This window comes from Ochotona princeps, chromosome 6, assembly GCF_030435755.1.
Source record: "Ochotona princeps isolate mOchPri1 chromosome 6, mOchPri1.hap1, whole genome shotgun sequence".
Classification (NCBI taxonomy): Eukaryota; Metazoa; Chordata; class Mammalia; order Lagomorpha; family Ochotonidae; genus Ochotona; species Ochotona princeps.
This window is the reverse complement of record NC_080837.1, coordinates 28,171,628-28,197,075: the sequence shown is the minus strand read 5'-3', so window position 1 is coordinate 28,197,075 and position 25,448 is coordinate 28,171,628. Positions and strand designations below refer to the sequence as shown.

Here is a 25,448-nt window from a genome sequence, read left to right as displayed (position 1 = left end):
AGAAATCCTTTTCAGGGTGCTGGGGCTGCTTGGCACCAGGTCTCCACAGCCACGTCTTCACAGCAGCCAGAGTGACTGTTATTTTTGCTTTGGGAAAAGTAGCTTTCTTAGACACAGAAACCTGCCTTTAACATTTTTTTTATTACAATTAGAAATTACACAGAAACAAATCAATTCATTTCAATCAAAATAACTCATGTATACATCATATTTATAAAACAAGCTGTACAATACAACATATAAAGTGTTTTCACATTTTGGACTTCAGTCATCCTCCTCCTCCTCTTCATCACTTATCACATACTTCTTATGCTTCTTGTTTGCTTTATCGTCATCTTCTGCTTTCCTCTTTCCAGAAGGCTCACCTTCCTGGGCAGATAAAATAAAAAAAAAATTAGAAGTCACTAAAGGACGTATTTCTTTTTAATATTTTATTTATGTGAAAGACAGACGGACAGATGGAGATCTTCCACTGTTGCTCATTCCCCAATGCTCACAACAGCAGTGTCTGGGCCAGGCTAAAGCTCAATGCAAGCTCCGGCATCAGGGGCAGCAACCAAGGCCTCAGGCCATCCCCGCTGCACTGCCAGGAGCTCACGAGAGGAGGCTGAAAGCAGTGGTAGTGGCAGGAGGGGCACGCAGGCACTCCAGCACAGGCTGGAAGTGTGCCAGGCAGCAGCTTCACCGTACCAAACAGCTGCCCGTAGAACATGTATTTCTAGTTCTGGTTTATCAAAAGTAACCCAGACCTGGGGCTGGCACTGTGGCTCAGCATGCCACAGGGGGGTCGGCTCATGTCCCAGCTGCTCCGCTTCTGATTCAGCTCCCTGTTCAGCGCCTGGGAAAGCAGCGCAGGATGACCTAAGTGCTTGGGCCGCTGCTTCCCACGTGGGAGACAGCTCTGGCCACTGTAGTCATTTAGGGAGCAAACCAGCAGAGGGAAGATTGAATTCAGTTTCTCCTTGTCTCTGTCCTTTCAAGTAAAAATTAAATTAATCAATTAATTAATTTTAAAAGCCAAAACAAACAAACAAAAAAACACAGCCTCAGCCCTGAATGCTCCACTGAAAACTCACAGTAAGATCGTTGTAGGAGTTGAGGTCATTGCTAGTACTCGAGATTACAGTCAGTTTTCAGATCTGTAGGAGGCATTGTAAAATGACAACTTTGGCAGTCTTCATTCTAAACTAACCACAAAGCTCAGCTTGTAGTCCCAGGAGACTGTGAGGGAGAGCTACGGGGCCGTGAGCTACGTGGCAGGAAGTTGCTATCCAGGAGAAGGGTGAGCAGGGGGCGGCAGCAGGGCCGGGCTCACCCAGCAAGCAGTGTGTGCCCCCACTGTGCCATTGTGTCCCCACTCTCCTGCCAGCACTCAGATGCTTCTGTCAGCTTCCTTGGCCTTTCACCTCTCTTCATCATGGAAAGCCCAGTATTTCCTGTCTATTTTTTTACATAACAATTTTTGCTCTGGGATATACTAAAAATTCACATCATCAAGGTGTTTAGGAAAGCATTTGAAAAAATTCAAAGCTTGCTATGTTCAAGTTTCCTCTGATTACAACCATTCTTTGCAGTGTTCTCACAGAAACAAATAATGCAGGAAGTTAGCTAAGAAACAACCTTTGCAGGTAGTGTTCCAACATATCAACATCGAAAAGAGGTCAAATAATGGATTATACCGACAGACTCTATAATGGGACATTCCAGAACTTGCAATAATGAGCTTCCTCATGAAGAATGGAGCAGAATGACAAATGGCCTGAACGCTGAAGCCAGGGAAGGCCTAGCGTATGCTACTGGGCCGAGATCTCTGAAGATGGAGAGTGCAAACTGGCATGCAGCAAGAGACTAACATGTTGTTAGTAAACAAGACTGGCAGGTCCTGTCACCAGAGCAAGCGAGCCAGGGTGGGAAGGAAGTGAGCGCATAAGAAGGAGGGCAGCTGGCGCTCCGGGAGCTTCCCAGCAGCCGGCCTCCCTGCCTCCCTGCCTCCCGTCGCAGAGGGCCGGCCTGAGCATCTTGCCTTTCCTCTGCCAGACCACCACACACAGTTTCTGCCTCTCCCACCCGTCCATCTGTGAGGTACTTGGGGATTTCTGGAGTTTTTACTGCTCGTCACAACGAGGGAGGAAACAAAGCTCTCCTATCCATTTTTTTCTCTTTCCCCATAACACAGACCTTGTTGGAGGAGGACCGGGAGCATTTCCTGTTGAGCCACCACATGACGCCATTACCCATTCTGTCTGCCACTGGCTGGAATAGGACAGCCTCACACAGGGACAGCATAAAGCCCAGGGATCACACAGCGCCCACAGACTCAGGAAAGGGGGATGACTTGCCCACTGTCATTCAGTGCCAAAGGATGACACCGAGACCCAACAACCCAGCTCCCTCTGCTGCATGCCGACCTCTGACCCGGGTCAGAGCACAATGTGGTGACAGCGGGGGTTCCCTGAAGTGAAGGCCCTCTGTGTCTCCGAGGCTCACTGGCTGCCAGGCATTTGGGTCTAGGCCACACGCTCCCGTGTTTCTCTCCTCCACTTTTTCCCACAGCTGGGTCTCCAACTGTGTTCGTAGGAGATTGTGGCGGGGGCTGGGATTGTGGCAGGTGGAAGGGAAATCTTTATTATCAAGGAAAGGAAGGAAAGGGAAGAAAGTGGGAAGACCCAGGAGGGTATTGGGGTAACAAGGGGACAACAGTTCCAATAACACAGCCATGAGGCCACTCGCACAAGGCATTTTGCATCAGGCAGGCTTCCAACTGCCCAGGCCAGAAGGCTCGCACTGAAAACAAAAACCTCACTTCTGAGAAGCCTGGCAACACACACGAGTCCCACGGCACTTCTCAGTGCTCAGTCACAGTTTGCATGTGCCAAGAAACAAACAGCAGCTGCTTAGATGCGATTCCCATTTGCCAACTGTTCCAACACTAAACACATCATCAGGATGTCACCTCCTCTGACTTCACTCAAACACGCTGTAGGGGAATGCCACCGTTTCTCTCCGCTTCCTTCCACAACAGGCCTCTTCCAGGAATGATGGGGGACATGGCATGTTGCAACTGACAAAACCCCAAAAATAGATTTCTGCTTCTGATGACAAAAGCTCGGATGGAAATCTAAAGTGATCAAGATACTTTCTCAAGTGTAGATAATGGGAACAGAACACCCGCCTCTGGCCCCCTGAACCGGCCTCCCGCTGCAAGTAACTGCAGGGATGGGTCTAACAAGAGCAAAGCAACGTCACAGCAAGGGAAGGCCAGATAACCAAGACCAAGAACTGAGGAAAACAAGAGCCCAGGTAGTAACAAGAATGCTGGGAGGACTTCCTCCTTAAACATGCACTCACCTATGTGAACCAGACCTTGGTTTTCATGCAAAGGACAGGAGACAGGCCACACTGAGCAGGTTTTGTAACACACCCTGAAGGACTACAATTGAGTGAACCACAAGTAAGCGCAGTCCCACTTCTCTGAGGCAACATTTAGCAAGTCAAGGATGATAATAAATAAACTTTAAAAAAAATTTTTTTTTAAAGATTTATTTGTATTGGAAAGGCAGATCTTCCATCCACAGATTCACTCCCCAAGTGGCAGCAACAGCCGGAGCTGAGCCATCAGAAGCCAGGAGCCAGGAGCTCCTGTGTCTCCGAGGCTCACTGACTTCCAGGCATTTGGGTCTAGACCACGCGCTCCTCCACTCTCTCCCACAGCTGGGTTTCTAACTGTGGTCATAGGAGATGGTGTCGGGGGCCACTGTGCCACAATGCCCGGCCCCTGGTTTTATTTTATTTTAAATAAAGCATTTTCAGAAACCACCCACAAGGAGGCTTTGATGTTAGTGGTTTTGTTTTGTTTGTTTATTTGTTTTGCAGTAGTGGTGGAGTTGAACAGTTGCAGTAAAAGTTGCATGGCTCTTGAAAATCTTTGATGTTTATTATCAGAGGACTAGCATGATAGCTCAACTAGCTAATCCTCTGCCTGCAAATTCTGTATCCCAAATGGGCACCAGTTCGTGTGCTGGCTGCTCCACTTCCCATCCAGCTCCCTGCTTGTGACCTGGGAAAGCAGTCGGGGACAGCCCAAAGCCTTGGGACCCTGCACCCGTGTGGGAGACCTGGAGGAAGTTCCTGGCTCCTGGCTCTGGATCGGCACAGCACCAGCCATTGAGGCCACTTGGGGAGTGAATCATCGGATGGAAGATCTCTGTCTCTCCTCCTGTCTATATTTGACTTTGTAATATATATAAATAAATAAAAACAAATAAACAAAAAACAAAGTAAAACCAAACTGCAGAGGGCACTGAGCTGCGGTAGGTTAAGGCACTGCCTGGGATGCCCACTTCCTCTGCCTGGCTTCAGATGTGAGTGATACTGCTGGCTCCCATTTCCAGCCAACGTGGATCCCAGGAGGCAGCAGGAAGAGGGGTCCTGCCATCCACCTGCACATCCCAGACTGACTTCCTGCCTCCCAGTTCTGGGCCTAACCCAGTTCTGTCCACTGCAAGCATTTGGGGGAATGAGCCAGCTGATTAGAGCCCTCTTTGCCTCTCAAAGGAGTAATAAAATAAACAACAACAAAAAAGCAAAAGCCAGTTTGAAAAATAAACCAAGCCTGCAGAGATGAAAGACAAGCTGAATAAAACCAAAACTCCAGGTGGGGTGGGGGGAAGGGTGGGTGTTTGGCCTGGCAGTTGGGATGCCCATGCCTCATGTCGCAGTGCCCAGCAGGGATTATGCCCGGCACCTGACTCAGTTCTCTGCCAGTGCAGCCCCGGGAGGCAGTACTGGCAGCTCAAGCACCCGGGGTCCTGCGGCTTGTGACGGAGGCCTGCATTGGGGTCCTGACTCCTGGCTTCAGGCCTAGCCCAGCCCAGATGGTTGCAGCCATTTGGAAAGTGAAGCGATAATGAGAACTCTCTCTAGTTCCCAAATACATTGCAAAATACTTAATGAAAAGAGATTAACAGCATATTAGACACAGCTAAAGAAGCAATGAGCTAGAAAGATCTGAGTGAACAGCCATGAAAGTTTACGAGTCGTGGAGGATGCAGTGAGAGGAACACTGTACATCTGGTCAGAGCTCTGCAGAGAATGGTGCAGGGGCAGCGTCCGAAGAAGCCGACAGCATGATGGCTGATACTGTCACAACTGACAGAAGACACCAACCTACAGGCTCAGGAAAGCCTAACAAAACCAAGCGAGAATAAACAAAAAGAAATTCCAGAAGAGATCATCGTAAAGTTCTAGAACACTGAAGAATTTTATAAACACCTGAAAAGCCGCTACTGAGAGCAAAGCTTGAGCAAAGGGTGGAAGAGGCCCCATCTCTGGAAATCAGCCACAGGGTGGACAGCAAATGAAGAAATGCATGGGCAAGAAAATCCACGAGCACTCGGAAGCGCGGTGGGCAGCTGGCACTGGAATCGTGGTGAGCCCTGCTGCCCCGCTCTTGTTCCCAGCTGCTTGCCAGCTGCAGCCCACCAGTGGGGTGTGACCGAGCTTCAAGGGAAGGGGCTCCCCTTCTCCTTGACTCCTGGTCAAGGTATCGGACATCTTACTGCCAGCATCCCTCCACCTTCCCCAAGTCCCCGCCGAATGACCAAGTTCCCAGAAGACGAAGCAGAGTTGGGAACTCCTTTCTTCTATCTGGTGCCTCCCACGGCACGAGGGGCTGTGCACCAGGTGGGGCAGGCAGGAATGCTGGGGTCCTGCCGGGAGGGAAGGGGCAAACTGAGCCTGTGTGGTCTCACCTCATCACTGTTGAGCTTCTTGGCTTTGAGCAATCTTTGAGCCTTATCTTCTTCGGATCCCTCATCACTGTCTGAGGAGTAGATTCTGGCTCGTTCCTCTGGAAGTAAAAGAATTGGAGCGTGAGGAGCCCTAAGAAACAGTGATTGTGGTCATTCTTGGATATATCTGTACATTTTGCCCCAAAGGAACCAAATCAACTTTTTTGATTTAGAGAAATGTTTTAAATTGTGATGCAAAATTATCAGCTACAGGTATAAAACAGTAACCCCTTTTCAGCAGCAAAAAGCCTGCCACGCAAAGTGACCAAGGAGACATCTGCTATGCTCATCTGGAGTAGACCATGAAGAGCCCAAGTCCCTGGCACCCTGGGTCATCATTAACTCCAGAGTCAAACCCTGCACACCAAGTCAGGAGCAGCTCCTAGGCCCGTGAGCCACACCTGCCGCCAGGTGGGCCTTCCGCAGGGAGACACAGGAAGCATGTGTGATTTCTGCTGTCCAAGCACCGGTGAAAAGGAGCAGCTGACCTGATACCAAGGCCCTCCTACAGACCCCAAAGGCCTTCCCTAGGCTCCCTTCCCCAAGCCTGTCTGACCACTACAGAGAAGTGAGCACTACTGAATGCACCTATTAAGTTTTTTTTTTTTTTTTAAGATTTATTTATTTGAATGGCAGAGTTATAAAAGAGGGAGAGAGAGACGGAACAGGGCGAGTGTACCGCGGACTCACCGCGGATGCCCCCTTTGTATCGGTTTTTAATGGCAGCCAGGCTGATGGACTCCTCGCCCTCCTCCTCCTCATCGTAGCGATCAGGCTCCAGGTAGCTGGCGCTCAGGCCCCGCTGGTGCTGCTTCTCTCTCATCCGCCGCTGCTGAGACTCCCGCCGGATGGACGCCCTCAGACGCTCTTCTTCTTTCTGTAAAGAAGCACATCAACTCTTTAGCCACAGTGGAGCCGTGTCCTCTGGCTCCCATGGGTTGGCAACTTAACAAAACCCCATGCAGCCTTGAAAGCTAGGAGCTTCGGGAGGGGCCTAGGTCAAAACTGATGGACCCCAGGGGTCGGCACTGGAAGGAGGCAAGCACCTGCTCTCCCTCCTTGCTCGTGGTCACACGGTCCACCTGAGCACATGTGCCACCTTGCTCTGGCACTTCCTATCGTTACCCAGTCAGAGGGATGCGGTCAGGGCAGCAGGTACCAGATGAGGACATGATTCACTGGGACTGCTTACCCATCAGGACCCATCCATACTCTACATAGGCCTACAGCAGGCTTCCCCACTTACTCCTGCGTTACCCCACACAATGGCTCTACTGGCTTGAAAGGATGAAGGCTATGAAGCGAGGGGGGAAGAGGCAGCAGGGTCCCTCACAATCATCAGCTTGATCATAACTGGCACAAGTGTGATCCTGGGAACTGCGTTGTCCCCTGTGCTGCCACTCCCAGCCCTGGCTGCGGATGTCTGAATCAACCCTCTGGCTACTGGAGGGTGTCTGTTTTCCCCTGAGCAGCACACACCTGACCTATGTGGGCCCCACCAAACTCGGATCTCAGGTATTCCTGTCTCAGCTCCTAATCCCAGAGAACTCCCCCAAAGCTCCAGACATAGCAGCGGGGGAGGCCGTGCTGGAGATGATGGGCTCAGGAATCCCTTGGCATTTCTTCCAAGGTCCTGTTCCTTCATCTGCCCTGTGTTATTACATAAAATTACAACTGTGTTGCTTGCAATTCTGTGCAGCAGGCTGTTTTCTAAAGCATGATGTGGCAGTTCTGAGGTTAGAGTAAGATTTACTGTTGGTGTGGGGGCACTGAGGACAACTGAGCTGACTCCTTGTTCACATGCCAGAGGAGCTGGGGCCTTGGGGGAGGCTTTGGAGCCGGGGGTGGGGGTGGGGGAGGGCTCTACTGAGAACACAGAGACTGAAACCTGCACCTTCCTCCAACACCTTTAGCTTGTGCAGAAAAGGTAGAAAATAGAGCAAAAAGGCTCCAAAAACCAAAGCCCCCAGGCCCCCCTGGGTTAGGCACTGCAACTGGATCTGGCTTAATAACCCATCTCCATGGGCCCGGCGGCGTGGCCTAGCGGCTAAAGTCCTCACCTTGAAAGCCCCGGGATCCCATATGGGCGCCGGTTCTAATCCCGGCAGCTCCACTTCCCATCCAGCTCCCTGCTTGTGGCCTGGGAAAGCAGTCGAGGATGGCCCAAAGCTTTGGGACCCTGCACCCTCCCGCGTGGGAGACCCGGAAGAGGTTCCTGGTCCCGGCATCGGATTGGCGCGTACCGGCCCGTTGCAGCTCACTTGGGGAGTGAAACATCGGATGGAAGATCTTCCTCTCTGTCTCTCCTCCTCTCTGTATATCCGGCTTTCCAATAATAATAAAATCTTTAAAAAAAAAAAAAAATAACCCATCTCCATGAAGGAAACATGATGGAGGAAAAAGTGGGAGCCCTGGGCCTGGCACTGTGGTGTATACTGTCTGCAACGCTGGTGCTGGTTCGAATCCTGGCTATTCCACTTCTGATCCAGCTCCCCATTCCTGAACCAGGAAAAGCAGCAAGGATGATGGCCCAAGTGCTAGGAGCCCTTTATCCATGCTTTGCTTAGTGTGGCCATTTAGGGAGTGAATGAGAGGATGGACAATCTCTCTGTGTCTCTTCCTCTCTCTGCACAACTGTGCCTTTTAAATAAGTTAAAATAAATCTTAAAAACTGTAACAAATAAACAAAGAAGCACAGGCGCTCAAGGGCCTGACAATGAGATCGAGGGAGAGGCCCTGTGGCACTTGAAAGTGCGGTCACAGAAGGCAGGCTGGGCAGGGGCGAAGACCTAGGGTGTGGGTTAGGGAAGATGGCAGACAGACCATGAAGCTGTATCACTGCTCTTGGCTTTTCAAAGCAAGTGCCACACCCAAGGCCCATGGTGGCAGTATAGGCCTGCACTCCAACACTTAGTACGTGCCCTGGAACTGAGCTGGTGCCTAAATCTGAAACTTGTAGTAAAGTTGTAAGCTGACCTTAAGCAAATTTCCACATATGCTTACTCTTTGCCAAACTCAACTTGCAGCACTCTCTCAAACTCCTAGTGCCTTCTCTACACCACATCCCTAGCACATCCACTGCTCTGTGACACAGATGTGCTACTGATCTCTGAGTTGGTCCGAGAAGTTCTGGTACTTCAATCACTAGGCTGAACTTTCAGGCCCATCAGCACATCCCCCACCACACCACCCTAACCCTATCAGACAGAAGGAATCAAGGTGGGCCAGTTTCCTTATATAAGAGAGAACATAGGGAAAGTGTATGGAAAGTGTAACTTCAATAATTCAATCCATACTGGGTCTTGTTTTGTTTTGGCTGCATCCCATGTGTTTTGATGTTTTTTATTTCAGTTTTATTTATTCCAAATACTCTCTTTTCTCTTGTCAAAATCATTGCTGGCTCATGAGTTATATAGTGGCATCATTTTTTCCAAGAGACTTTTGTATCTTTTTGTCACCTATGTGTTGATTATTCAGTGGCGTTGTTTTTTCATGGAGCTGTAATTTGTTGTTGTTGCTGTTGTTGTTAAGGCTGTTGTTCTAACTCATACTAGTGGTTGACCTTGTTTCATGGCTTCTCAATTATGGAAATGTATAATGATGGAGTACTGGGGTCTACCATATCCAGATGCAGGTGTATAATGCAACATGCATTCCTGCTTCCAGATGAAAGATGGATTCCCAATGAAACTGTTGAACAAGTGTAGACAATGGGATGCTGGACTGTCTGACTTTGTACCAGCAATGTTGGGGTACACTTAAATGAGAGACTGATGGAATTATAATTCCTTATAAAGGATTATACCACTGTAGTAAAATGGGGAAAATCTGTCTGGGGGTGTGGGAGTTTTGGGGAAAATCCCAATTTATATAAAATTGTAACACATAATTCAAAAATTCAATATATATAAAATATATATATATAATTTTTAAAAAATGAATAATGGTTAACCAGAAAGGAAATCTTCTGACCAAAATGAACAGGACCTGTCCTCAGTTGATTCTTTGGGATTTGGGAAGTAAGATTAATGACAAGCAACAATTAAAAGTAAAAACATACTTTAAGTATGTATTTGAAATGAAACCAGGTAAAGATGTATTTATTCACTAATCTATAAATGTAATTTTCTCTGTGGGGAAAAAAAAAAGGTGGGCCAGTAAGCGCCAGTCTTAAATAGATGACGGACAGATGTTTTTGGGAAATGTTGTTCTTAATATACCCCAAAGAACGTGAGGCTAGGAAGCCTAGTGAACATACCTTAATCATTTCTGTGCGCTGGCATTCAGGATCCCGACCCGCCATGGGAAGGATCCTAATTTTCTGTGTCTTGGAACATCTGTCTGCTAGGGACAGCGTCATCTTTCGATGCGTGGCACTGTCTGTAGAGTGAGGTCTGCCAGGAAGGAAATAAAAAGTGCTCCAATTGTTCAGCAAGTACACCCCTGAGGCACTCACATCCATACCACAAAGACGCCAGTGAGCACTTTCTGTTCACTGGAAAAACAGCAAGCGCCACCACACAGCTGAGTCTACCAGGTGGGGAACTGTGAGCATTCTTCATTCTGTGCTCACTGAGACACTCCTTGTCTCAGTGTGACATGAGAAACAGAACGCTGCAGTAGAAAGGCTAGACACATCACCATCATGTTCTAGAAGCAATAAATGGACAGCTTCAAGGAGTCTCAATGGGGCCTTTTGTGCCAGGTCCTGGCACTGTGCTTTCTGTCTTACGTGCTATTAAACCCTCATAGCTGCTTTATCACTTTATAGAAGAGGAAAGGAAATATAAATGAACAGAAGTTGAAAAATGGCACAGGTCACACAGGTGGAAATGGTACTCAAAGACAAGCCAATACTTTTTGACCTGTACAATTCTCAAAAAGTAGAAAATGGCAGTGTTATTGCACCCCCTCTAAAGATCAGCACTACCTAAGGGAAAGTTCTCTGCAGAACGGAGCACAGCACAGACCCCTCAGAGTAGGCCGCTGTGGTCTAGAGCAGGGAAACGCCAGCTGCCCTGGGTGTTCCAGTCACCTTGGGGAGCACATGCAGCAGCTTTGGGAAAAGCAGTGACCTCATGTGCATCTCCAGCATCTAACAGCTTTTCCTCCAACACCTTCAACTTGACCTACTCATTAGTGACTCAGTTGAACTTCACTAAAAAAATAGGACACAGTGACCATCAGAGACAAGTATTCAATGCTTTATGACAGTGAAATGATCAGCAGAATAAAAAATTATCTTCTGGTTTATGTAACAGTCCCTCCTATGCCTGGTTAGCAGGACCCAGTTCCCTGAGATTAGCAACTAGTAGTGTATTTTAAAACTGCAGTGGGGATGCCTCATTCAGACACTGGGCCTTATGGGAACATCACTGTTTTGCTGCTGTCACCATAACAAAGGACACCTTGGCAAGAACAGTTACCTGAAGGTGAGCTTCGTTTTAAAGACGGCTTGACCCTGGAGACCGGTTCCTTGTCTTATGAAGAGATGATTGTGGTCACCTTGCAGTGGAGCTTTGTACACGTCGAACACTTCATTGCCCAAATGCAGGGACATGCTGAAAACAAGGAGCACGTCATATAGCCAAGCCAAAGGGCTGTCACTCGACCATCCCACCTGTGATGCAGCTGCTCTTCTCCTACTTAGAACTCAAGCAGAAAGAAAATGAGAATATCACAGTAAGGAATTTACCCAGCCCCCACTATGTTCCCGGAGAAAGACGATTTTTTCTAACATGTATGTCACACTGTGAGCAGTACGGAAGGGGAAGCTTAACTTTTCTAACTGAATAGCTGTAGCCAAAGAGGATGACCACATTCCTGGCTTCACTTTTCTGTGTCTCCTGTGCAACCTCTATATATTTATTCTCTCAAGCTTTCTTGAGAGGGACCAAGCAAAGGGAACTTCTTTAATAAAAAGTGGCCCTCAGATAAAGCCCCGTTGCATAACTTGAGCCCCCTTAGCTAATCCTGCATATCTGGATATTTTCTGGGCATTCTTTGCTCACCTGCCATCTGACCACTTGACGATCCGAGCATTACTTTCCTTAATCTCATTTCCTTCCTCGTCACGGCGGATCCTCCATCGTATGGTATTTTCCACCTGTTTGAAAACATAAAAGCTTAGGAAATTGTAGGTCAACTGACTCTGCTTCTTCCCTCCCCAAGAGACACATGATTGTAGAGTTAAACACATGGAACTAGTTAATAGAAAAACAAACACTGACGTCTCTTCACCTTAATCAGCTACAGATGCTGGATGAGATTAAGATCAGGAAAAAATATGCTGACGTGAACTTTGGAGTTCCCACTATCAGAATCACAGAAGCAACCCCTGAATCTGCAGTAGCACTGGGCTGTTCTAAGGTTATTTACATATGTGTGGATATTTCGTATTTGAAGTGGCCATACTATTAAAAATGTAGAAGTCCAATCCTAGAATCTAAGAATCTCAGACTGTCCTTTCTTAATATTTTAATAATATACACAATATCCAATAGAAAATAAAGAATTTGCTGAAAATCTTTCAGATTTTGCACTTAAAATGTATAGTTCCAGTTTCAGTATCATGGGTTCAACTGCCTCTTGCTCCTGGGTCCAACTTACCTCTAAAACATCTACTGACCCAAAACCTTAGAGGCTCTCCCCTTGGACAGAATACTACTACAGAATGAGGTGCCAAAAGAGAAACGTGAATGAGAATCTAGTATCACATGGTTCTTTCCTAAAAGCAAGAACACACAAAAGAACACAAAACAGAGATGCACATGGTGAAATGCTACATAAAGCTGTCATCATTTTTTTTTTAAAGATTTATTTATTTATTTTCATTGGAAAGGCAGATGAGATTTACAGAGAGAAGGAGAGACAGAAAGATCTTCCATCTGCATGTTTGCTCCACAAATGGTCACAATGGCCAAAAATGAGCCAATCTGAAGCCAGGAGCCTCTTCCAGGTTTTCCACATGGGTGCAGGGTCCCAAGGCTTTGAGCCATCCTCTGCTGCTTTTTCAGGCCGCAAGCAGGGAGCTGGATGGGAAGTGGGACATGAACCAGTGCCCATATGGGATGCTGGCACTTGTGAGGATTACACTGTTAAGACACTGGGCAGTCCCATAGTCTTTTGTACATGATATTTTTTTAAGCTGTAAAGAACCTGAAAACTTTTCTCTTTAGGAAGTTGCTAAAGTTTACTCACAGTACACATGAAGGAGTTATAGTATTACTTACTCTGAAGGAAGTAACTAGCAATTTTTAAAAAGCATCAAAAAGGGACGAGTGCTAAGGTAAGCTGCCATATGCAGTGCCATCATCCCACATGGGCACCAGTTTGAGAATCGGCTGCTCCACTTCTGATCCAGCTCCCTGCTAATGTGCCTGGGGAAGTAACAAAGGAATGCTCAGGCACTTGGGTCCCTGTACCCACACGGGAGACCCAGAAGAAGCTCTTTGCTCCTGGCTTCAGCCTGGCTCAGCTGGATCTCGTATGCATTTGGAGAGGAAACCAGCATATGGAAGATCTTTGTCTCCCTGTTACTTCCCCTCTCTATGTAACTCTCCCTTTCAAATAAATAAAATAAATCTTTAAAAAATAAGAAAAAAATATTTTAAAAAAAAAGGTATAACAGCAATGAAAACAGCAACTTCATTGAGAAAAAGCTGAAGATATTTTTTTCTTAAAGAATATTCTGAAAAGGCAGAGAATTTATTTGTTTATAGAAGAGGAAGCATAAAAAGTAATTCAACAGCTCAAGTCTCAAGTTAGTACTGCTAGGTTCTACTTCATAAAAGAAAGAAGAGGTCAAAGGGAGATGGTACCTTTAGCTTTAACCTCGTTCTACCTTCTTCATCCAGCATTTCCTCATCTTCAAATTCATCTTCATAGTATTGGGGATCAAAAGGTCTACAAAATGTTTAAAAAATAAAGTGTTAAATCATATTTTATAAATATTAGTGCTTTGCAATATTCTCTATTCATAGACAACAACAATAAGCTAAGTTTTAAAATCATAATAGTCAAGTATCTTTATACTCAAGTTCAAGAAGTGTTCAAAAAACTATTACTTTAGAAAATTTGGACTAACATACTGCTTGACTAAACATTCAAACTACTACTTATCCTTGTGTAAGTCTTACAGAGACTAAGGCCACTTATGCTCTGCTTTTCATTCTGTTTTGCTCAGGGGAAAAAGCTATTTTAATTACATACAAGCTCAAGTGTTTAACTCGGTAAATAACACCTACCAACACTGGCTAACAGCCCAAACCATGAGTTTTTCCAGATCAACAACGGCTGCTGTCATAGACATCTGCAGTTTTTCTAGCAAATTCCAGCATCTCAATTTCAGCTTTGTCAGGGATATATTGGTTTAAAAACATCTTGAAGACTTATGAAGTTTGCTACATTTATAAGAAAGTTTAAAACTTAACAATTAGTAAAACAATTACAAGAATCAGAAATCTCCTCTCCCAACAGCCCCTACTTGTTCTTTCTCAGAAAAACCTTGAAATGACCAATCATACATGACCAGTTTTCCATTTTTTTTGTCATTGGTCAATGCAGCATAAGTAAGGAAAATATCAAAGCTCCACATATTAATATTCACCATCCTTCAACATTTTAATTGATTGCCATACCTGGGCTCTACACTGAGAAAGTTGGGCAGCTTCACAAAATACAAGTCGTTTCCTAAATCTGTGTTTACTTTGGGTATTTCTACTTCTATCCTGGTTTCGGGGATTGGCTCTTCCTCCTGTTGATCCGGAGGCAACCCATTTTCATCCTGGGAAAACAACCACAGAATGTTAGAGCTTGATGGGACCTCAGGAATGTCTAGTTCAACTTTCACACTTCAGTTGCTCAGGGTCACAGGGATCCCAGCACCCCTAGAAACTTCATAGGAAACGACAGCAGTTTGAATGCCCCAATGAAAGAAAATCTCTTTCACAGCAGATTTATCTTCCATATATCCATCAACAGTAGAGCAGAATTCATCAATACTTTTGGTGTAAAGTCAGTCTGACAATTAAAGTTGGACCAATGGAATAAAACAAAATCAGGGAAGATTATCAACACAGCAGATACTTGACATGAACAAGACAATCATGTAAGGCCAATGGTTCTTAAATCAAGGCCCCTCACAGCCTAGGTCCCTGAAGCACAGTATGTTAGGCAATTATTTCTGTTTCCCTTGTGACACATAGCTCCAGATAGAGTTCTGGAATCCAGGCTTCAGCCTACCCCAACCCTGACTGTTGTGGGCATTTAGGGAGTGAGCCAGTGGATAGAAGATCTTTGTTTCTCTCCACCTCTCGCAAATATATCTTCCTCTTAAAGTCAGAGAAACCTTTGCCTCTGAAACTTCTTATTGAACTTTGCTTGAATGGCCCAATTCACGTTAGTAATTTTCCTTACAATAGGCTGACCAGGCGTAGGCGGCTTATCTTCTCCATCACTCCCTGAAGATATATCATCTGCACCTCCAAACAGATCCATGGTTCCACCAGTATCTTCAATGCAAGAGGGAAAATGCTCAGTATTAATATCTGGAACTCTCCAAGCTCATCACTTCATCACAGGTTCAAAGTTTTTGGGCCAAGACACCACCCCAAATGCAGCTCAGAGCCTGCCCTTCAAAGCTCCCTCTCCAGTGTATGTGGAGAAGCAAGGTTGCATGGGAGGCACCTCCTTCATGCTCTCCCACTTCCCTTCACTCCCCAGGGGCCCATGCTCTGTGTAAGGCTCTCGCAATCCAGCTCTGCCCGGGCCCTATCCTTCTAGGCAGCTACCACGACGGAACAGTCAAAAAGCAACAGCAACCCACACCAACCAATAAACCAAGGAGGGAGCACTGGAGTAGCTAGACAGACAGTAAGTGTGGTCAAAAAGTGGTGGCTTAAAATGAAGACTATAGCAGTTATAATTAATGATAATGACAGGTTTAGGATAAAACTGCAAGAGACGGCAACTGAGACAGTGTAGAGGATTAGATCGCTGAAGGAGAAACTGGGTACTGAGACTTCATCTACATGACAGCACCGCCAAACCACAGGCCCCCAACTCTGCTTTCCTCCCCGCCTCCCAGCCACCATCCTGACTTAATTTTTACTTCTTATCGCCACCTGACACACTAGTGTGTCATTTACGCTGCTTTACCCTGTTATCCTGAGGTTCCCTACCAAGGGACTCCCCAGCACCACGTGAGTTCTACCGTGGGGGAGGAAGGGAGGTGCACCTGTTTTGACCTTTGTTGCCCTCCCTGTTCCCAGAACAGAGCCAGGGCCTAGGAGCTACTCGGATAGCAGGGAACTATGAATACACTTTACCTAATTCTTTATGTATAACAATCATAGAAGATAGTATGCATATCATCTCTTTTTTCAGGAAGATAAAACTGAAATAAGTATGTGGGAAATATGTAATTAGTTCGACCATACAACTGAGACAAGCATTCTAACTCAGATCACCCAATCCCAAAGTCTATGCATCTAACTGTGAGTTTCAGCTCGCCGCTCTATCCAGTTCTCTCCTTTTCTTTAGCTGATCATCTAAATATCTGTTCTAGTGATGTGACTTGCAACAATTTAACATTAATTACTTAATGTTAAATTAAATAATTTAACTATTTTGAGTTAAATAAAGCTGTTTAACATTAACACCTATTTAACATTCATCACAATAATGGCTGTACGTAAACTATGAACACTGTTTTTTCTGGAACTTTTACACTAACAGTCTCCACTGAACAGTGATTTGTCATTTGCAAACACAGTTCAACCATGGAGATGGACAAGCGGATCTCCCTCAATCCCTACAACAAACTCAGCACTGGGTTCCTCTGAACTCTTAATGTAATCTCTAGCTTGAAGAGCCAGTTTCTTCATCAGATATTAAACTGTTGACAATTTAAGACCCAGGTGCCATGGGACTGTTTTTATTCAATAACTGAGGAATAGACTATCATCCCCAGACCAGCTGGGGGCTCAGCCCCACATCAGTGGATTCATTCCAACTATAAGCAAACTATAAGCATGAGCAGCTTCCTAAACCTGTATAATGTCTCTTGGTAGCCCAAGCCTTCCCACACCTTTCTGCAGGTCCTCCAGCTTGGGGTAAATGCTCAGGGCTGGGAATATAACAGTTAAAGCAATATGGAGGACAAGGGGGTACCTTTTGGCATCTCAGAGTCACTGTCGGCTTCTGAATCAGACGCAATGGCATTCTTGCGCTTCATCCGCAGCACTTCGTCTTCACTATCGCTGCCTCTTGCGGATTCTGTAGAAGAGTTAAAGTTCTGCATAACCGTAGTTGAAATGTAACTGGAAATTCTACATCTCGAAAACCCTGGGCAACAAACTTTTCGGTACACTCACACAGTGAAATACTCCTCAGCAGTAATCAGGAGTGAATCGCTGATATGTGTAATAGTCTGGGTGAATCTAAAATGCGTTGTGCTAAGTGAAAGAAGGCAATCGGAAACCGCTGTAAATATCCACTCACTGTATGATGCCAATTAAATGACATCCTTGTAAACACAGAGGACATGGCACGTGCCAGCAGCTGGGGTGGGGGAAGGGTGTGAATAAATGAAATAGATAACAAACAAGAACTTTTTAGGATAACTGTAATGTAACCTGACATGTGTGGTGGTGGGCAGACAAATGTAACACTAACAGTATGGTACAGAGACAAAAAAAAAAATCAATTTTATATTGTCAGTTTTTTTTTTAAACAATGAACACTGGTTTGTGTGGGCGGAAAATCTCAAATGACCAAAGTAGGGGGAAAAATTTTGGATCTCAAAAACTGGTTGGAATGTCGTGCCCATGTCTTGGTATAGTTACTCTATAGGGACATTCAACAGTATCGTTCCTGCTCCACAATCCTGTTCTTGAGACAGTTAACAGAAACGAAACTAATTCCTTATCCAGCTCCGTATCTATTTGTCTTTTGATTCTTTTTTATCCCCTATCTAGCTATCTCCGATCTTATCGTTAATTAATGAGAGAAAAAACAAATGGATCACAAAGATTAAAAAGAAGCAAAATGTAGAATTAGAAAAAGTTGACCTGGGGGAAAGTAGAGAAAATAAGGTAAGGAAGGGAGGAATGACGGGAGAATCAAAGGGCCACTCGTGTCACTAGATGCTTCCTTCCACTAAACCATTCTGGTTCTCAGAAATGTGTTACCTGATTTATGATCCTGCTCCTCCTCTTCCTCCTCCTCCGACTGCCTGTGTTCTTCATCCGAGGCCTGCGGCCGCTCCTCATCAGAATTCTGCATTTTCTCCTCATCGGACGCCTGGGGCCGGTCCTCGTCGTCGGAGTTCTGTTTCTCGTCCTCGTTATCAGAGGCCGCTGGCCGCTCGTCGTCAGAGTTGGCCTTCTCCTCCTCGGACAGCTGCTGTCGCTCCTCGTCCGAGAGCTGGGGCCGCTCGTCCTCATCGCTGTTCTGCATCTTCTCCTCGTCGTCCGAGTTCCGCAGCTTTTCCTCGTCTGACCCTTGGGCCCTCTCCTCGTCGTCAGAATTGTGTGTCTTCTCATCGTCATCGGACTGGTCACTTTTATCTTCTCTGTCCCATTTGTCATCGTCTGAAGGTGCTTTTTCAGAACCGTCCACTTCTGAGTGATGGCTGTCGCCATCGGATCGGTGGCCTTCATCTTCATCATCGTTGCCACCTTCTGACCCGCTGTGCTGATCCATGTCTGAGGGCTCATTGTCTTCGTGGTCAGAATGCTCGGAGGCCTCGGACCTGTTGTCTGACCGATCCGAGTGGTTGTCACTGCCGCTGTGATGAGAGGCGCCCTCATCCTCACTGTCATCGCCAAACAATTCCTTGTTACTGGGCTGTCCAGAGTCATCTCTCTCATCTTGATCGCTTTCACTCCCGGAGGCATTACTGCCGGAAGCGGCATTCTCTTGATCAGAATCTGAGTCCGATCCAGAATCAGAATCTATGACATCAAAGACATTTACAGTAACATTAGTGCAAGAACAAGCAGGCAGAAAAGACTCCAGAAGCCCACACTAATGTAAAAATGACAAAGAAACAGGTGGAAACTGATTGAAACAATGTTCTTAGGACTTTAGAAACCAAAAGTCACAGCAAACAAGGGAAAGCATAGTCAAGAAAAATTAGGGGAATCCAGTAAGAAGACAGAATTCTAGGGCCCAATGTGATGGCTCAACTGGCTAATCCTCTGCCTCCAACTGCTGGGACCCCATAAAGGAGCCAGTTCATGTCCCAACTACTCAATTTCCCATCCAACTTCCTGTTTCTGGATTGGGAAAGCAATAGAGAACGGCCCAAAGCCTTGGGACCCTACACCTGCGTGGGAGCCCAGAAGCAGCTCCTGTGGGAGCCCAGAAGCAGCTCCTGTGGGAGCCCAGAAGCTCCTGGTTTCTGGCTTCAGATCAGCTCAGCTCCAGCTGTTGTGGCCATTTGGGGAGTGGACCAGCAGAGGGAAGATCCTTCTCTCCAGAAAGCTACCTTTCCAATTAAAAAACAAAACAAACAAACAAAAAAACTTTAAAAAGATGAAGAGAGAACGCTGATGTTTTAACTCCCTGGTGCCATGCTTCCCCCACCCCAGCTCACAGATGCTTCTAAGAGAACATCCCACATTTCTGGGTATGCACATCAACGCTCCACCACTGCAGGGCACAGAACCAAGGTCACCCTAGAGCTGTGGCTGTTAGCTGTGACCTATCTGGTGGCTCCCGGAGGGACCAGCTGGACGGCTTATCTTGACCTCACTTAACTTGGGACTGTGCCAGCTCTGAGGCAGCTGCTAGGGGGAACCCTGGTCAGTAATATCAACAGGTGAGTATGTTAGTTGCCTTGGGCACCGTATAGTTCACAGCAAGGGCAAACCACAGACTAATCCAAAAGGCTGGGATGAAAGACTGAGAATTGGAATTATATATCCCCAGAGATAATGGTCACATACAAGCCATGGCCATGTGCAGGCTCTGAACAGAACTGAGAAGTCCTAAGCCCTCAGCTTTTGCTTACCTGGAAGCTCTGTGCAAGCAGGAGAATAGGCAGGCTGTGATGTGAACCACATGGCTGAGTGCTGAACGCATGCTCCAACACACACACTAATCATGAGCTGACCACTCAGCCAGCGCTACAGAAACGTCAGTGGCCACAGAAACATTACAGGCTTCACAAACTAAAATTCAAGAGTCACAAAGGAGCTAGCATTGCGGCACAGTTGATTAAGTTGTGATGCCGGTCTCCCTGGTTGGAGGCTGGTTCAAGTCCCAGCTATTCTGCTTCTAATCCATCTCCTTAATGGTGCATCTGAGAAGGCAGTGGAGGACGGCCTAAGTGCTTAGAAACCTGCCACCCGTGTGGGCTACGAAACTGGGGTTCCTGGCTCTTGGCTTCCACATGACCCAGACGTGTGGGGAGTGAACAGTTGGAAGTCTACTCCCCACTCCCCATCACTCAACATTTTTTAAGTTGATTTATTTATTTTTAAAATTGAAAGTCAGAATTGGAGACAGAAGGAGATACAGACAGGGAGGGAGAAAGATCCTCCATCCGCCAGTTCACTACCCAGATAGTTGCAACGGCCAGGGCCGTCAGGCTGAAGCCAGAATCGAGGAGCTTCACCTGCCATGTGTGAAGCAGGAGCCCAGACACTCGGACTGTTCTGCTTTTCTCAGGCAATTACTTTTTTGGAAGTGGAGCAGCCAAGACATGGACCTACGTGGGATGCCAGTGTCACAGGCGACAGTTTTACCTGCTATGCCACAAATTCAGACCCTCACTCTGCTTTTTCAAATAAATTTTTCTTTTAAAAAGTCACTTTAAGATTACTACTACAACAAACCACGATTTAAGAAAGTCTTGGGAAGGAAGAAGAATGTGATTTCCTAAAGTAGTACATAATATTTAAACTATCTAGTTATCACCTAAAATTGTAAAGTATGTAAAAACAATGAAATTCAGTTCATACATAAGGCTAGAAACTGTTCCTGAGAAGGCCAGCCATAGAAGATGTACTCCTAAATAGTAAATATCACCATATATAGACAGGAAATTAGATAGCTACAGAAAAATATAATAACCGAAATGAAAAAAAAAATCACTGGAGTGGGGGTCAAAAGAAAAATCTAAGCAGGAAAAAAGAGCTGAGAAGCTCAAACCTAGGCCAGTTTAGATTCTCCAGTCTGAGGAACAAGGAGACAAAAGAATGAAGAAAAATGGGAAAGAAGTTGTAGCACAGCAGGTTACATTGTGCATGGGATGCCAGCATCCAGGAAAAGAGTGCCTAGGATCAAGCCCCTCCTTTGCTTCCAATTTGCCTTCCTACTGAAGCCCACCCCTGGAGGCCAGATGATGACTCAAGTGCTTGTGTCCCTGCCATCCCGTGGGAGACCCACTGGGCAGTGAACCAGTAGATAAAAGATTTTCTCTATCTCTTTCTTTTGTTCTGATTTTCAAATAAATAAATATTTTTAACTGCTTCTCAGCCTTTTGGCTAAGATCAAATGTAGTATCAAATATTTTTAAGTGAAAACATACATGATTGGAGACAATATTTATAACCCTAAGTGAGATAGAGAAAAACACTGCCATCTGTTGGTTCACTCTCCAAGTAGCCCCAACACCCAGAAAGAGGCACAGAAGCTGGAGGCAAGGGATTCCTGCCCCCCCCACCACCAGGTCCTCAGTGTGGGTTCCAGGAATCCGCTTACTGCTGCTCCCAGGACCTATACTGGCAGTAGGCTGGAGGCAGGAGTTGTGCAAGGAGCCCAACCCAGATTCCCAGGTGGGAGATGTTCCTCTCTTCCCAAGTCATTTTTTCAAGAGCCACTTCATGTGAAATTTAAAAATTTTTGTAACGTAGGGTTATGCCGTACTGAAATATTGCTTCCATCCTTCTAGGCATCCATCAAGCATGCATTAGGAGTGCAAACTAACGGGTGAGGAAGGGGAGACCGCCTCTTCATCATATCCCCAGCAAGGTAGCTGGAATATAATGGGGGGGGTGGATAAATACTTAGGGAATGAGTGAACAACCTCAGACAAGGCAGTCATGGCAGGCTTCACAAAGAACTGTGACTTCCAAGACGAGAGAGACACACACAACCAAGGGGAACAAACGAGGGTGGTGGAACAGGAGTGAGTATACAGACTTCTCTCCTTCCAGATTTACAGTAACTAGAACCTCCTGGGGCCTAACCAGGTGCAGCCTTCACACTGCAACCTAGCTCCATCCCTCCACTACACTCTGTAAGCTGTGAGTTGCCAGAAGCCAGACCTCCACAGAGTGCCTTAGGTGCAGACTCGGGACAGCATTGGACCCTTGTCTCCTAAGCTTGCCTGCCTGAGCTCACAAATCTCCTTGCTCTGCTTTTATGCATCAATCTCTCACCAAAATTAACTCGCTGAGTTGAGGGAGAGGTGCAGCCAGCCCCACAAGGGTCCTTGATCACATTTGACTTTCCTATTGATAACGTCTCGGAGATCCCTCGAGTTTTTCCAGGAACCCAAGGCCCACAACCAGAGTTTACCACCTCCTGACAGACGTGCAGAAACATAGATGCTGAACAAGAGGAGGCCCACCAGCGTTGCAGACCAATCAGGAACTTGCACACAAGCTGAACACTCACACCTCAACCCCAACTTCAGCCCAAAAGACCTTCACCCCTAGCTCTTTAAGGAGGCTGGGAAGGAAGCCACAGATGCCCAGCTCCTAGCTCTGGGCTTTGTAAGGGAATACCTACTTTGTTTCACCACCCCAAATCAATGAATGGGTTGCAAAAGAACCAACCCAGGTTTTGCAAAGTTCTGCAACAAAACTGAAGTTGAACAGAGTGGAGGAGAAGGGCCCGGCAGCGTGGCCTAGCGGCTAAAGTCCTCGCCTTGAAAGCCCCGGGATCCCATATGGACGCCGGTTCTAATCCCGGCAGCTCCACTTCCCATCCAGCTCCCTGCTTGTGGCCTGGGAAGCAGTTGAGGACGGCCCAATGCATTGGGACACTGCACCCACATGGGAGACCCGGAAGAGGTTCCAGGTTCCCGGCTTCGGATCGGCGCGCATCGGCCCTTTGCGGCTCACTTGGGGAGTGAAACATCGGATGGAAGATCTTCCTCTCTGTCTCTCCTCCTCTGTGTATATCTGGCTGTAATAAAATGAATAAATCTTAAAAAAAGAAAAAAAGAATGGAGGAGAAAACTTTGTAAATGGAAACAACTACAGTGGCCTTTGTTAAACAACACTACTTTGGGGGTGGAGCGGTGACCTAGCACAGCAGGTTAATCTTTTAAATTGCTCCACTTGGGCTGCTTCACTTCTGGTCCAGCTCCCTGCATGTAGGCTGGGAAAGCAGTTGAGGATGGCCCAAAGCCTTGGGACCCTGCACCCATGTGGGAGGCCTGGAAGAAGCTCCTGGCTCAGGATCAGCTCAGCTCCAGTCATTGCAGACATTTGGGGAATGAACCACCTGATGGAAGATCTCTCCCTCTGTCTCTCCTTTTTGTAATTCTGCCTTTCAAATATAAGTAAATAAGTCTTTAAAAACAAAACTGCTTTGGGCCAGGAGAGTTGCAAGAACTTTCATTTTGGGGAGCCCCGTTCATTTCCAACAACTGTTACTCAAATTTCAAACTTAAACACCCACAGTCCCTGTGCCAGAAATACTTCCATGCACCATAAACACACATTTATTCATTCATTTTCTCACTCCCGCTCCAACACGGGCCCCATAAGCTCTGCTACCTGACTTCACAACCTCAGAATCCTGGAGTTTGTGCACGGGTGCTGGCGGGACACGGTGTCTCCCGCATCCCTGTCACCTGCCCAGACTCCTTCTCCAGACATCTCGAGCTGCCCACCACGCCCCGCTCCGGCGTCACTCAGGAGACCACTCGACCCCTAAGTAAATGCTCCCACCCCGTCCCCAAGGTCCGGAGCTCCAAATTCCCATTCATTCACATAGAGCCACTCGCCCTGCTCTGCACGGCAGCAACGGCGCCCCCGGTCCCTGCCCCGCACCCCTTCGCTCGCCACACTCCCTGGCACCGCATGCTCCGTGGTGCCCCAGGACCTCGGGAAGCAGACACGGTGCGTGCCCAGCTCAGCCCAGCTCGCCCGCCAGGGCAGGGTGACATCGCCGGCAGTGCAGGGGGAGAAGGGGCAGCAACACAGGAGGCGCCTCCTCTCGCCCGCAGCCAGGTACCCGCCGCGTAGCCCTCTTCCCGAGCCCGGCCCACCTCACCTTTACGCTCGCCATCGCTGTCGGCGTCACTCCCGAAGAGATCCTCCATATCCGCCATTGCCGCTCGCGTCTGCTGCAGCCTCGGCTCGGGGCGGCTTCACGCCTTGCTTTACGGCACGGAACCAACGAAACGCGACCGTGTCGTAAAGACAGGTTTAAGCGCCGCGCCTGTCTGTGGTCCTGTCCGTCCTCAGGGCCGCTGGCTCGGGGGTGATCGGTGTGTGCTTCTGCCTCTCGGGGAGGCGTTCCCGGGCGTTCCCGGGCGTTCCAGGCCGTCTCCGGGCGTCCCCGGGCGTCTCTGGCTCCTGATGCGGCTGCATTGGGCTCTGGGCCCAACACCATGGCCCTCCCGAGTCAGGCCCCAAGCCCTTCTATTTCCCAGAACTCTTTTCACCTGCTTAAAAAATTGTTGAATTCCAAGCAACTTTAGTTTTAACGGGGTTATATCCATGGTTATTTACCGTGTTAGTAAAGCAAATAATAATAATAATAATAAGCAAATTTAATCGGAAAGCAGCCCTCTCCCTTTCTCTCTCCCTTCCCCCAGAAACAAGAAGAAAAAAATACAAGCATTTGTCTCACCCATTTTCCCCCAAACTTCGACCCTTCCAGCCCTAATCAGGGGTCCACAAGGGCGTACATCCATCTCAACTATGTAAACAACATCAAAAATAACTTCTTAAAAACAATAATAAACGTGCTCAGGTTTGGGTTTTTTTTTTATTATTATTAATTTTTTTGTTTGTTTTGTGTGTAACAGACATCCTCTATTGAGAGAGACTTACATCAAGGTCCTGGAAGGGCATGCTGTTGAAATCCAATCATGCCAACGGCCAGTATGCAAAAAAAAAAAAAAAAAACACTCAAGTACTCAACAGCATGCATCGGCCCAGCCGGCAGCCCTAGCTTGCTTGTTGCGGAGGAAAGTCACCCAGTGGTTCCCTGTGGATGCCTGTCTTGGGCGTAGACTGCCTTGTAGCAGTGATGGGGATAGTTTTAAGCAGCACATACACAACAGCTGCTCCTTCTGTAGGAAACACTGGAAGGAAGACAGCGTTACCTTCCACAGGGGCTAAGACAGACATGTGCCTGCATTGCATTTCGTGGGTGCACATAGGGGGCCTTGTTTTGAGGAAAGAGACTGCTAAAAGACAATTAAGTCGGTCTCTCCATGGAGAATCTTATCAAACAGATAAGATGCCTCAAAGAAATCTTTCGTGTGAAAAGAGCCTTACTTGAGGCAGAATCTGTGTGTTGCATTTTAAAGTTATATTTATCAACCATCATCATTAGCAAATTATTTACAAAATTGGCTGTAATGTGCAAACCAATAGTCAGAAGACAAACTTTTTTGAGGGGGTGGGGTTCTCAAGGATGATACCCTGAAATTTCTAAGCTCCGTCTTTCCGAGAAATTCTGAGA

At 46.9% G+C, this 25,448-nt stretch overlaps 1 protein-coding gene and 1 pseudogene across 1 annotated transcript; one reads left to right on the top strand and one right to left on the bottom strand.

Moving 5' to 3' along the window:
* Positions 1-122: 122 nt before the first annotated feature.
* LEO1 (LEO1 homolog, Paf1/RNA polymerase II complex component) lies at positions 123-24,182 on the bottom strand. The gene is made up of 12 exons (XM_004578073.4): positions 24,027-24,182; positions 17,981-18,745; positions 16,962-17,066; positions 15,207-15,301; positions 14,429-14,574; positions 13,610-13,694; positions 11,801-11,895; positions 11,216-11,350; positions 10,048-10,183; positions 6,480-6,666; positions 5,751-5,848; positions 123-369 (listed from the first exon to the last, which is right to left on the bottom strand). Exons 1-12 carry the CDS (start codon positions 24,082-24,084, stop codon positions 265-267), a joined length of 2,010 nt encoding a protein of 669 aa, XP_004578130.2. The 5' UTR covers positions 24,085-24,182; the 3' UTR covers positions 123-264.
* Positions 21,264-21,400, top strand: LOC118759398 (U2 spliceosomal RNA; annotated as a pseudogene).
* Positions 24,183-25,448: the final 1,266 nt, after the last annotated feature.